General features: G+C 42.2%; 1 protein-coding gene across 1 annotated transcript in view; it reads left to right on the forward strand.

Moving 5' to 3' along the window:
* Positions 1–14,425, forward strand: part of LOC112109690 (synaptic vesicle membrane protein VAT-1 homolog-like) — a 43,885-nt gene that overhangs the window by 15,850 nt on the left and 13,610 nt on the right. Inside the window, exon 3 of the mRNA XM_026663608.1 lies at positions 269–484. Coding sequence (XP_026519393.1) covers positions 269–484 — 216 coding nt within the window. The remainder of the gene's footprint in view (positions 1–268; positions 485–14,425) is intronic.

Consider the following 14,425-nt stretch of genomic DNA (forward strand, 5'->3'; position numbering starts at 1 on the left):
AAATTTTAATTGATCCAAAAAGCCCCTGGAAATCCTAAAGAGCCTAAGGCTGGGCTGCAACAAGCATTGGTGCTTCATAATCACTGTGGCAGAAGCAGTTCTGTGGACAACCTGTCATCCATGAAGGTTGGTGGGAGAACCTCTGGTCATGTCACTTATATTCTTATACAGTTATTCATGGATTCAATGTTTATAGCATTTTGTAAGCATTCAGATGTGCATGCTTACTATCCTAATAATCTCAATGTCATTCTTTCTGTTACTGCAGATTGGAGACAGAGTAATGGCTTTCGTAAACTACAACGCATGGGCTGAAGTAGTATGTACCCCAGTAGAATTTGTCTACAAGATTCCTGATGACATGAGTTTTTCTGAAGCTGCTGCCTTTCCTATGAACTTTGTAACTGCTTACATGATGCTCTTTGAAGTGGCCAACCTAAGAGAAGGCATGTCTGTGCTGGTTCACTCTGCAGGAGGTGGGGTGGTAAGTTAGTGCATTTAACTCTTCTTGTCATGTGACTAACTGAAATGGTCTGAAATATGTTAATACTCAAGAGGGGTCTGAGTCTTGACGTTTGGATTCAGATCTAAACTTCCCCATGTGTTGTGAGGGTTTTTATCTGTTTCCCATCTCTACCTAATATTAAACGTATCCAAGGATTGATTAGATAGGAGCTTTAAGCCAAACAAGAGGCTATCCCAATAAACAAACAAAAAATGAAGTAGGAAGGCAGAGTTCAAAGAGCAGATATTGATTAAGGGATAGAAATTTTGCCTGCGAATCTGTGTTTAGGGAGTAGGTGATATGCACAGAATGTTCTCTCTGCTTCTGTGCACAACCTGGAAAGGGGGAATTACATCTTCCACAGCAAAGAAAAACATTGCAGGACTTTCTAAGGCCAGGCCTGAAGTCAATAATATACAAAAGACAAGCAGAGTTGGAGTGAGCAGTGGCTACTGGGTGTTACAGTCTGATACCTGCAACAAAGTACACATTGCCTGAGCAAAGCACCATCTGGATGGATTCAGGGGAACACGACACTAGCCAACCAGCAAACAAGGATTTAGCAGGTCTGTATTACAAATCATGTAGGCTCTGATTCAGGAAAGCACCTAACCATGTGCTTAAAATTAAGATAGACAGTAGAATTTTTGTATCTTTAAACTAAGGGGCCTTTCACTATATAGTTTATCCACTCAGGAACTGCAGTAGATCTCTGCCTTCTCAACTGGAGTTCTGTCCTTTATTCTTCAAAATTGGCTTCTTTCTTTATTTTAAATTAATATTCCATAGTCTTCTACCATCTGGCAGCCCTCAAACACCTTATCCTTGATTTTATGCCCTTACCTCTTCTTCTGGAGTCTTCTAAAAGAGAGGCTGTAATTAAAGGAATAAATTCATCAGCTCTTTACACAAAATATTTGTAGCCAAAGATAATCCTGCTTGCAATGAACAACCCTCTCGGAATACTCCAGTAAATGACTGGAATTTATAATCGTATTACAGTTCAGTGCCGTACGGGCTAGGGAATTATGGCCTACTTTGTTTAATATTAATCTTTAGTGTGGAATTTGGAACTGTTAAAATAACATGGGGCTGCATATTAAGGGAAACTGGGCACTTTGCTGTCAGTGTAATAACTTATGATTGAGGTTTTCATTTAAGGCACTAGATTGTACGGGGGGGGGGGGGGGGGGGGGAGAAGAGCTGCCTACTGGGGCTCAGGAAAAAGCTTGAAAGAAATTTCTATGTAGACATTTCTGTATAAATTAATATGCAAATTTGCATAGAATCCCAAAGTGTGGTCCCTCGGAAACAACAAATGCATTATCTCCTCCTACACCCATCAGTTACTCAATGCAGATGTATAAATCCTTCCTGCTACATTCCATCCATTCTCCATTTCCTCCTTGCCTTCTCTATCCCCCCCCTTCATCAGTTTTCTCTCTCTCTCCTTTACTCCATTAACTTTCCCTTGTTCCCCACACAGAGGCTTCTTCTCCCATGTATGTGGTCTGCATGCTGGGTTCCTCCTGTGAGTGTCTGCTGCTGTTGGACAGGGAAGCAGCCATCTGCCTTTCTCCTGACAGTTGCTCAGTGCTCTCTGGGTCTATCACTAGAGGAGCTAAGGGCAGGGAAAATGCTGACTCGCTGTTATGAGGGGAGGGAAGGAGTCTATCACCAGCTCTGCCCACTCTGGTTAAATTACCCAAATACACAGGCAAGGAGGCCAGAGGTTAAGCAGGACTTTGCAGATCTGCACTGCAGTGGGAGCTCCAGGAGATACTGCACCTCCAAGGCACACAGTGATTTCCGCAGCTAGCTGGCCTGCAGGGAAGGGCTTTGGTTACTATATCTACACAGGTGCTGTGTTGTGCATTTTCCCCCTGTAGCCAGCCAATTCTGTTGGTGGCAGGGCATGGAGGATTATAGTCGGAAAATAATTGATATGCCTGACTCCCAGTCTCCTATCCAGACCATGTTGTCTCTCCAGACCTTACAGGTAAAACTTCACTGTGGAGGCTGCGGGGGTGAGGGGGGGAGGTTCCACCTCACTAACTGAAGCCGAGTCTTACAGTGAATGTTCTGACAGACCCAGATTCTAGTGGGCCCAATTCTAATACTCCATGTATTTAAACCACTGAACATTTAACAGTATCCATTGAGCAAATGATTCCCAGGAAGTTCCTCATTTAATAATACAGGAAAACCAGCATTCAAATCACTTTAAGAAAAGATATTTTCTGTGCTCTTGTATTAACGGATACAAAGCCCATTAATGTTGACAGCAAGTGAAAAGATTGTCCAGTTGGTTTCTAAATGTCATAAAAATTCCTGAATAATTTAACAAGACAATGGACCCCCTGTGGTACAAGAACTTTTCAGTTGTTCCTTTCTCAGCAACACTAGTTCATTATTCTAGTTACTTCAGGCATTTTATATAAGAAGACTTGTTGATTGTTAAGTTCTTGCCTGTTCATTTTTGAATTTCCCTCTGGGACGAATCCTGCAGCCCTTTCATAGGCAGGAGCCAGAGAAAACTCCCACTGATCTCTGTGCATATATTGCCTGTTTGTTTTTTGTTGTTGTTTTTAAAGAAATCCTTGTGATATTTAGTATAGTATCTATCCCTCTGCTAATATCTGTTTGGGGATATGCTCACTGTGATTGGGTATACTGTCTCTTTAAAGTCAGAGGGGGGAGCTTGGGGGCCAGGTAATCCCCATTCCAGGAGTTCTGGGCCAGACAAGCAGATACTGGGAGACAGCAAGTGGTCACAGGGTAAAAATTGGTTTCTTGAAAAATCTAAGGTTACTAATCTTTCTAGGGCCTGGAACCAGGAGTTTTGTAGCATAGAACAGGGCAGCACTGTCTCCTCTCTCAGCCAATCAGGACACATTCTGGGAAGGAGGCCAGTATATAATCTACCTATTCCTTCATCATGGGCAGGACACTGGTTGGAAGAGAGCTACTTGCCTTCTAGCTTCTCCTAGGCTTGGAAGAAGATGGAGCTTGTTTGACTCTGCCTCTAAAACGTGGGGGACCGTTGAAAACCCCACCCAAGTAGGAACTCCTGAGGGGGAGAGACGGACAAATGCTGTGGAGATTTTTGTTCCAGGTTTTTGTTCGTTGGGAGAATTCAGTTTGCTGCTAGTCTGGGCAGAGTTGGGTGTGAGGAAGGTAATCATAGAATATTAGTGTTGGAAGAGACCTCAGGAGGTCATCTAGTCCAATCCCCTGCTCAAAGCAGGACCAACTGTAATGGGCCAGCTGGAAGAAGCTGGCCTCAGGGTTGTTGCCTAAATGAGGAGTGAAAACTCCCTGGGAGAAATACTGTGTGTGTTGGGCATGTTGCAGTGTGCCTGGTCAGTCATGATCAATAACTTTCAAAGCAATGAAGAGACTCCAAGGAGAAGGCTTGTCATGCTCCCTGTTTTAGGCCTCCATTCACCAAGGTACTTAGGTATGTGCCTAGCTTTTAGCGCATGAGAAATCCTATTGAATTCAATGGGACTATTCATGAGTTTAAAGGTGGGCAAATACTTAAAAGCCTTGCTGAATTGAGTGCAAAGTTGTTGACTTCAAAATGAAGGCTCGGCTGAAAATGAAGTGCTATGAGAATAGTGCCATAAGGGATACATTAAGAAAAAAGATTTAAAAAAAAATCTATCTAGCGTTGTTTAGTTTTATTTTATTAAGGGTAGTATTTCTCAAAAGCACTCAGCATTAGCCTAGCTTTGCTTATTGGTCATAATTTAAATGGGAGTGGAACTATCTCAACTTTGAGCTCCTTTGAAAAATCCCACATTAAATTAATTTCTGCTTTTAATGAAGGAAGTTATATGTTCAGACATAAAAAACAGTGTTGATCTGATTTTTCCATCCATGATCTATTTGTCCATCTTGGAAGAAACCATGCCCCTTTTTCCTAAACTTGAATTTCATCTGTGTGATGAATTTATTACCCTCAGATACTTGTTGACATAATAGGTTCTTGCATTCTGCTGTGATGAGTATGGTATAAGTACCTAGAAACTCAATTTGCCCAGATAAATAGAAAAATGCTTCCATGTTAACAAATCTTAGTTGACTCAGTTATAGACAGTTGGGAAATCCTTTAAAATTGATACATTATGGTCCCACCGGGCCTTTCAGAACATTTGGTCATTTTTCAGGGTAAACTCTGAAGCAGAGAAGCAGAATGAGGAGTATATGGCAAATGTAAGCAGTGGCATATTCCTATCACTGTTTATTAAATCATTTCCTTGCTGCATTACATAGATTAATATGGTTAGACCTCAAAGTACAGCATTTCATCCTCTACACCCATAAAAAGAGCTGCACAATGTGACCATGGTGAGCTCTTGGGTATTACCATAGGAAGTGCATTCAGTAAGGCAGAGGATTGTTCCTGCAGACTTGGTTAAAGCAAGAGCTACTCCCATGAAAATCTCTCTGAGTTACTTACAAATGCTGGTGTAATTCATACATTCCTCTGGTGGATGTGACCGGACTTCAAGCCAAGATTTTTAGGGCCGGAGACAAAATGTAAAAGAGCCCCACCTGTTCCAGTTTACAACCCATTCTCTCTCCTCTCTCTGTTTTTTTCCCCCCTGCTCTTCACACACTCTCAGTTGATTCTGTTCTCTATGGAGGCTAAGGGAACTTCTCCGCCCTTCCTCAGAGGTCAGGGAAGAGGGAGCAGCAGGCATCTTCTGATGTGGATGCCAACAGGTGGACGGGATCCTCCTCCTATTGGGCTTGATCCTGCTCCCACTGAAGTCAATAACAAAACTTTCATTGACTACAATGGAGCAGGGTCAAGCCTATTGGCAGGAGGGTTGTGTTTTTCCCCATCTCTTCTCCTGGCCTATTGAGAAAATAGACCTGACACAGCTGCTGGGCATTCATGCCTTGGTCCCAGCCCTTCTCTTTGCTTTCCCCTGGGCACAGAACCCTCCCCTGCCACCCTGAAACTTACTTGCAGAGGATACAGGGGGAAGAGACTCAAGGAACAGAGCGAACCTGGAGGAGGAGTCTGGTAGCAGCCTGCATGATGCTACAAGACACAGCTTTTAAAAAAAAACATATATTTCATCAAGGCCCCCTGCTAAACCCAGGGACTAGGACAGTGTTAGTGGTGAAAGAGTGTAGTTGGCCATTATTTAGCATCAGTAAACATACAAAACTAGTGTAACTGGCACGCAAAGAGGCTGTGGCAGGGGAGGGGAGAAAGAGAAGGAAGCAGAAGGACAGGGCCCTGCTTTACCCTATAGTCTTATTTTTCTGGGGTTTTTATCCTCCCCTTCCATCTTCTATACATGCGTTGCCCATGTTTTGCACACCATAAAGGGTGTAAATTGCACCACTTCATCACTTAACCTCCAGATACTGTTAGGAGTTAATATTTAGTAGCTCTCTTGCACTAGTATTTCAGTTTCACATGAGCTAAAATTAAACTTACGCTCATGCAGAGGCATTGATTGCAACCCTATAGCTGTGATGTGACCTTCGCTTTCGGGTTCAACATCAGAGGAAGTGCAAGCAGCATGAGTAGGTTCTGGATGCGATCTCATACGTTTGAACTTGAAGGATAAAACTGGTAGGACAGCTCTTTTAGGTCATAACGACAGCACTGTTTACTGTTTGTCAGGTACTCTTTATTTTAATTTGCAGACACTGCAGCACACGTTTTCCAAGCGAACCAATCTACATGAGCGATGATGGCATTTTTTGGTTTAGCTATTGAAAACTGCTCCTCCACAACCTTAGTACAAATCTGCAAGGTTTTATTTGGGGGTGGGGAATCCTATTTTTAAATAAGTGAGAAGAGAGAAGCAGAATGAGGAGTATATGGCAAATGTAAGCAGTGGCATATTCTTAGCAACAGAAATTGTGCCAAGTATTCATGAAGAAATGGCAAGCCTCAATTAAAGTGTGAGGAAACGTGTCACCAGCCCAGGAAAGAACTAGTGCCATGCAAAATACTGTCTGAGGCTCTTGCCTCAGTGCACAGTTTATTCAAACACATGAACTCAAGAAGTTACACAAAAGGAAGGACCGCAGCAGGCTGTAGTCCCCAGAGGCCACAGAAAAAGCCCCTTTCAGCCATGCCTCCCCAGAGGACAAGCCCCTTCCTTAAATCCCCTGCTGAGGCAGCCCTTATTATTATTTATTTGTATCTTGTCACATAGGGACTTGCATTTTTGTTCTGATCCTCAGCTGAAGTAAAATGGTATAGTTCCCTTGATGTTAATAGAGCAGTGCTGATTTACACGCTTTGTTTCAAAGTGAACACAACTGTCCAATTTTGCAAGGGGGGAAAACATTTTGCAAATTTCTGCTTAAAAAATAGACCTGCCTTTGGGTAAAAAGAGGCCATTATCACTCTTGGATCCCTGTTTTAATCAAAAAAGCTTTCTTCTCGTGTAACTAAAATCAGACTTCTATCCCAAATCTGTTCAAGTGTTTGAATTTCTCCTATTCCATTTCACTACTCAGCAATGTTTACCTTTTCTACTGGCTTCCAATTTCCCCTGGAAATTTTAATTGGAAAATGACACCTTCAGGAAGTGGCTTATTGTGTAGGTTGATGTCTCCTTGCACCTCAGATATCTCATTCTAGATGCTGAGAGGTTATTACACAATCCTTGCCCACAGTCCTCCTATTCAGTATGTTTAACACATTCATCCCCTAACATATCCTGAATATGTCCACCTTTAAATATGAATATACCGGGGGGGAAATCTAATAATTAATAATAGGTTCTATCCACATTCAGGAATCTAATGCATACAGGAATCTAATGCAAGGTTGAATCTGAATGATTTAAAAAAAGAATTGAGCAGTCTCTAGACTTGACAAAAATGAGACTAATGGAAGGATATTTTGTTTTTTTTATGCTAATTCTGAGATATTAGCTGTACTGTGCATTAACTTTTTTAGATGGTTTATTGACTCAGGTTTTAAAGCTGGACTCAATTTATATCTTATCAAATAAACGAATTTCATACACAGAAACCTTGCTAAAGGTATTTCGGGTCAGAGTCACAGCTAGGGCAAGTTAGCAAGTCAATGTAGCTATGCCAGTTTATACAAGCTGCAGATCTGGCCCATTTTGATCAAAAGGGAGGTTGTCAAGATAAAAATCTATTTTTTAAACAAAAACTTTTCTGTGGTCCTGGTAACACCTTAGATTGTTAAAATAAACTTACTTAAAAATATAATTTACTTTTCATCATGTATGCTTTTTCTCTAAATTGAATGAAATTCATAAACAATGGAACTACACTGTCAATTTCAATTTTATGTTTCTTAAATTTCACTTTTTTGGTTCTCTTGTATGATTAGCAAAACACTACAGGTTTCCAACTCTGCAGGTGAGTAGCTGAACTTTAAAAAAAAAAAAAACCAGGCCTTTTAACAGGACCTTAAAACATTCACACACAATATTTCTATTTATATTAGATTTTGTAGCGACCCAATATATTGGTTCTATAAATTGACGTTTATGTAAATAAAATCCATCAAACAGCCGTTGAAACTTGCTTGCATGCCAAGTACAATATTATGAGAGATTCCTTATATTTCCATAGAAGCACTTTAATCTGAGTCATTTATTTCTCTGAAGACTCTTACTGTGATGTTCTGCATGATAAGCAGTATAAAAATTACAGGTTTTGGAAATAAGATTAATTCTGTTTCAAAAAAAATACTTCATCATAACGTTTATTATTTCAATGAAACAGCTGATCACTTTATCCAAAGGCTGCTAAGTCCTATTAAAGGTAAAATTAGTTGTCAAATGAGATTTGGATTTTCATGTTTTATTTTCTCAGTTTCAGAAAGCAAGAACCTGTTCTGTGGTTATGCGTGGAGATTTATTTCCAAATATTAACAATTCTATGAGAGGAAGGAGTGGTTGGTGGGTTTGGTCTTTTGTTGCTGGGTTGGGTTTTGTTTTGTTTTGGTTTTTTGTGGGGGGTATTGTAGTCATGCATGTTTAATCACATAAGTGCTAGGTTGGTTTAGCAGAGCATAAGTCATTACTTCTGGTAAAATCCTGCTTGCTTCCCCACCCCCACAACATCCAGGATGCAGGCAGAAGGCTAATCAACAGTGGAGCTGCTGATGTCCTATCTGTTCCTCTCACAGCAGAACCACACTGGAAGCCCTCTCCGGTCTGCATCCATTACAGAGATGTTCTCTCCAGTGGAACTATCCTAGCAAGCTGGAGATATGGGCTGTGGTTGGCATATCCTCAACTGGGTGACTCCTCTGGCCAAATTGTGCTCCTTGTAGAGAATGTGCAGCAGTTAGTCACCAGGGTTAGTTGCCAAGTAGCTCCACTGGTGCTCCCGTGCAGGAGAGGGGAAGACTCTGTTCTCTCCAGTCTCTGCAGAAGTCCTCCATGCACATCCCATTTACTCCAGTTCTGCAAGGGGCCCAGGACTGGACCCTCAGGTATTTGTCATTAAAATGTGTAACCTCATAAACATGAACTCTTAATCTGAACTATGCTGGAAGGTAACTAAATCAGTTAAGAGATTAGAAAGGAGATTTAAGAGAGATTTGCATAGCCACAGCACTGTTTTGGCATGCAACCAAATTCTACATATCTTTAGTTAAGTATTTGAGTCCACAGGTACTTGACTTCATTGGAAAAAGCCTGTAGGGTCTCGTATTGGGATCTGGCCCTATATCTTGGTATGTGAGGGTCGCAGATGTATGTGTGAATTACATCTCCAAAAGAGAAAAGGGATATTAAATTAAGGTCAATTGTCCTGAGAATGGAGGAGTAGGGGGATAAGGGACAGTCTGAGTCCTTCTTAGAATTGCCTCCAGACTCTTCAGGGTTCTTGTTTCAGCCCACTATAAAGGTAAGGGTTATCTTTCTCTTTGGACTTAGAACACCCACAAATGTCAGAGGGATGTTGTAGTCTGGGGTTTTGGTCAGGCTTGTATCTACAATGGGTGCACCACCCAATCTTCAGCAGGTTTGGCACGCGTCATTTCTTCTTGTGCATTTTCCTAATGACGTGGCACTCTCTTGGAAATGTGAAACTCTGGGAATTTTTACATCCTGTATATACCCTGTATAAAGTGACTTTCTACTATAATAGTTTGACCTTTTCAGTATTCAGTGTTTTTGATTCAGGGAACATTCTCCCTTTTCCTCCCAAGTTAGAGGGACTGTATGCAGAAAACTAATTATATTATAGAACAATGAGAAGGTCAGAGTTTTACTTCACTAGCGTCCTTCACAAAATATCCATTTATCATCATGGTTCATACCGGTCCGGTCTGGTTAGGAGGCATCAAAATGGAAATTGGCACCAAATGAAACCAGTCCCATAGCAGAAGTGTGGCTACAAAGAGAAAGATACAAAAGCCAGATCTTGTTTCCATTATAAGCTCATGGTGTAATTTTCTTTCCGGAGAGAGGTTAAAATGGGATTCAAAACAATATAGACAATTGAAGGTAGAAGTGAGTGTGAGACTAGTAAAAGAATTCCCTATGGTTTCTGAGGGATGAGGAATTCCCTCTCAAGCAAAAATGGCAGATGACCGTGAGAAAAGATGGCCTGTGCTTTGAAACACGGGACTGGGATTCAGCAGACTTGGGTTCAGTTCCTGGCTGTGCCACAGTTTTCGTGTGTTACGTTCAAGCATGTCATTTAAGCACTCTGTTTCGGTTTCATCCTCCATTTCTCCCGTCCTTTGCTTCACTGTCTGCTTAGTTTGTAAGCTCTTTGGGACCAGTGCTATCTCTTGCTGTATATTTATACAATACCTAGCACAAGAGGGGCCCAGTCTTGAAGCTTCTAGGGCAGGGATCGGCAACGTTTGGCACGCGGCTCGCCAGGGTAAGCACCCTGGCGGGCCGGGCCAATTTATTTACCTGCTGACGCGGCAGGTTTGGCCAATTGCGGCCCCCACTGGCTGCGGTTCGCCGTCCCGGGTCAATGGGGGCGGCGGGAAGCTGCAGCCAGCACATCCCTCGCCCGCGCCGCTTCTCACCGCCCCCATTGGCCCGGGACGGTGAACCGCGGCCAGTGGGTGCCACGATCGGCCGAACCTGCCACGTCAGCAGGTAAATAAAACTGGCCCGGCCCGCCAGGGTGCTTACCCTGGCGAGCCACGTGCCAAACGTTGCCGACCCCTGTTCTAAGGGTTACCATAGTATTAGTAGTAACAATGTCCTTTCCTGAAAAACACCACTGAAAGGACTTCCAGTGAAAATTACATTCATCATTATGTGGGAGGATAACATCACAGGGCTATCTACTTATCCTAGTGTAAATAAAAGCACTGATTACTGATATTTACTTGTATATCACCAGGAGTTCTGGTTGGAATGAACAATAAGTGTGTTTATCCATGAATTATCTTACTAATCATGCAGGCAGTTTACAAATGCCAACCTTTGGCTAGAAATATAGCAAGGGTTTGCTAAATTCAGCCAGACATAATTATTAGAATCACAGTGCCAGTTCTTGCCTCCAGGTCTCCATGAGATTACACAGGCGCAATCAGAGGCTGAATGTGGCTTATAAATATGTCTTCTGTGCATCTATTTTAACAAAATAACTGTAGGGATAACTCTATATTCTATTCCAAATGTAAGCAATTCAGTGTTTATGCAATATCTCCTTCCCCCGCCTCAAGAAAATACAATTCTTCCATGTTAATTCAGAGCATTTAAAGCCCACTGTGACTAGAGATGTAAAACTCCAGACCATTTAAGGCACAGATCCTGCAAATAGCTCCCCACAAGCAGACTCCTGCACCAATGTAGAGCTCTATTGACTTCTATGGAATTCTGCCCAAGCCCAGGAGCTTCCATCCACAAGGAGCTGTTTGCAGGATCTGGACCTTAGTTTGCAAGGGGTCCTGTGTATTTTGGGCCTAAGCCTATGAGCCCTTTGGTTTCAATGGGAGCCCTACGTACAGAGGCCTTGTAAGACTGGGTGATTAATTTGTTTTGACTCACTCTCCACATCTTGCTTGTGAATAATAATAATAATAATTAATAATAAAAAGCTTAGTGAATACTACACATAGTTGTGCCTGCTTTCTTGTCACAACCGTCTGATGGAAGTGAATATCCATCAGACTCTTCCCCCTCTGCTTACAGAGTGCATTCACTCATAACTTGACCCAGCTGATTAGAAACACTTCTCACCTAGCCTGGAGAGAGATTGTAATGAAATCAGGCAAAAGCTGATCTTGATATGAAAGTTTTGCAGAGCTCTGCTTCTGGCCTGATTATTCTGCTTTCAGTACTCCTGGGTGCAGCATGGAATTCCATTTCACAGGGGATTTCAGAATTCAAAATTTTGGTTTTGCTCCGATTGAAAACAAAACAATTTTTTTTTCAAAATTCTGTGACACAGAAAAATAGAAATGTCTCATGTAGATAACTTCAGAATAAATTCTTCCTGGTGGGAAGAAAGGGAACCACGAGTCTGGATGCCTTGGCAGCCATAACTGAGCAGGGAGCCCCAGAGCTTGGGATAGCCAGCACTTTCAGGCTCCCAGCTCCCCTTCAGCCTACCAGGTGGATTATCCTAGAGCAGGGGAACCTGGAAGCCTTGGGGTCTGTGACTCTGAAAGCCTGGGCATGTTTTGAAATCTGCCTGGGTTTCGGAGGAACTTACTGAAAAATGAGCTGTCTCCACAGAATGTTTCAATTGTGATGAATCCGCAAACTGAAGAAAAAAATTATTTTTTCCAACCTGCTCTAGTTTTCATTTAGATCAGGAGTAACTATTGAATTAGTCTCATTTTAAGTGGGAGGAGAATCAGGATTCATTTTGTGTCTCACTTGCTCCTTGTTCCAGGCTCTACCAAAGAGCAACGTGACTTTTCTTTATAAAATTCAGACCATCATATTGTGAAAGTCAGCAGGAAGCAGCGGCTGCAATTGTATTTCATAGCTCAGGAGAGCTTAAGCAACATGACCAGTTCAAAATCCTGCAAGACATTTCATACTTTCTGCTAGATCGTCCTAAAAGGAATACATTTAAAAAAAAAAAAAAAAAGCTTGCAAGATTACAGGGGCTCAACTCCTCTGCTATAAAATGACAAAATTACCTTTTAAAAGGCATTTGAGTAAATGGCACAAACTAACCTCAACCGTGAAATATCTTTGAAAGTCCTTCCTCATCCCTCATTTAACAGGCATCCAATCCTCAAGTAAAGTGTTACTGATAAAACAGGTAGAGTAGGCATGTTTAATAATGCAATGTTTGTCTCTCACACACTTGTCTCCTATTGTAAGCATAGCAAGATGCTGTGGTTATTGCAGGTACACTAGGCCAGATAGTGTATTTTGAATGCCTCCCACGCAATTAAAGTTTAAAAATACCATTAAAATATGACTTTATTTTTCTAGCTCAGTGTTTCTCAAACTGGGGTCGCCGCTTGTGTAGGGAAAGCCCCTGGTGGGCCGGGCCAGTTTGTTTACCTGCCGCGTCCGCAGGTCCGGCTGATCGCCGTTCCCACTGGCTGCGGTTCGCCGCTGCAGTTCCAATGGGAGCTGCTGGAAGCGGCGGCCAGTACGTTCCCTCGGCACGCGCCGCTTCCAGCCGTTCCCATTGGCCCGGAGCAGCGAACCACGGCCGGTGTGAGCCGTGATCGGCTGGACCTGCGGATGGGGCAGGTAAACAAACCGGCCCGGCCCGCCAGGGGCTTTCCCTACACAAGTGGTGAACCCAGTTTGAGAAACACTGTTCTAGCTTGTAGTGTTCATATGATACCAGGGGTGGAGTTCTGACGGTTGCTGTTTATTGCAGATGCCTAAAATTGCCTTTGCATTTGACTACCGAAAGTTACTGAGAGAACACCTAACTACTTTGTGTGATCACATTTCTAAAGAGACTTGAGCTAATAAACGATGACTTCCTCACTAGAGCTACATAACCCAGCTATAGCAGCACCAAACTGCCCTAGTTGTTTATCAAGATTGAACATTTGCAACCTACCATAATTTTTTTTTTCAAGGTAGGCATAACATGCTGCAGAACTTTCCCTGTAGAAGAAGAAATGTGGTACATGATTAGCCCAAGCCACCTCCAAACATTTTCAGAATCTTTAAAGAAGATATACAGATTTTAATGCCATGCTCCCAGACCATACTTAATTAATGCTCTCCAGAACCCACATGCTATGCCCCTCCTGGGGGAAAGATGTCAAAAACAAGTAGCAAAAAGTGTGCTAATCAACTTCCTTTTCAGTACAGTATTTATTTATTTTTGTGTTGCATGTGCCAAAGTTATGTTCCAAAGGATCAAGGGCAAAGAGGATTGTCAACATTACTTATAGTGTTTCTATGGAAGGACTAGTGAAGATAATCATATAGAGGTTGAAAGTTTGCTTATTAGAGACAAAAACTTAGGGAAACAATTATGTAAAATCTCCAAGCTCAAGCACATGGCTGGAAGCATATATTTTTTCATTGTACCTTAGGGTCTCATAACACAATTTGTCAAATTAGGTTGATCCCATTGTTGTCAGTTCTACTTTAAATTGGAAATGGTGAAACTGAAAGGGAGATAGTTACTCTTCCATAGGTTGACTGCAGCTTTAGTAAGATGAATATCTACATGTAAATGGTGAACATAAGAATGGCAATACTGGGTCTGATCAATGGTCCATCTAGTCCTGTCTTCCAACAGTGGCCAATGCCAGATGCTTCAAAGGGAACAAACAGAACAGGGCAATCATCAAGTGATCCATCCCTTGTCATTCAATCCCAGCATCTGGCAGTCAGTGGCGTACGGACACCTAGAGCCTGGAGTTACATCCCTGACCATCTTGGCTCTTCAGCATGTGTGCAGTGTGCCCAGTAATTTGATAGCACCGTCATCAGCCAAGTGAAGAGCCGGTAGCCCCCCATCAATGTAAGTCAGCAGCCACTC

This window comes from Terrapene carolina, unplaced genomic scaffold, assembly GCF_002925995.2.
Source record: "Terrapene carolina triunguis isolate 2854851 unplaced genomic scaffold, T_m_triunguis-2.0 Scaffold33891, whole genome shotgun sequence".
NCBI lineage: Eukaryota > Metazoa > Chordata > Testudines > Emydidae > Terrapene > Terrapene triunguis.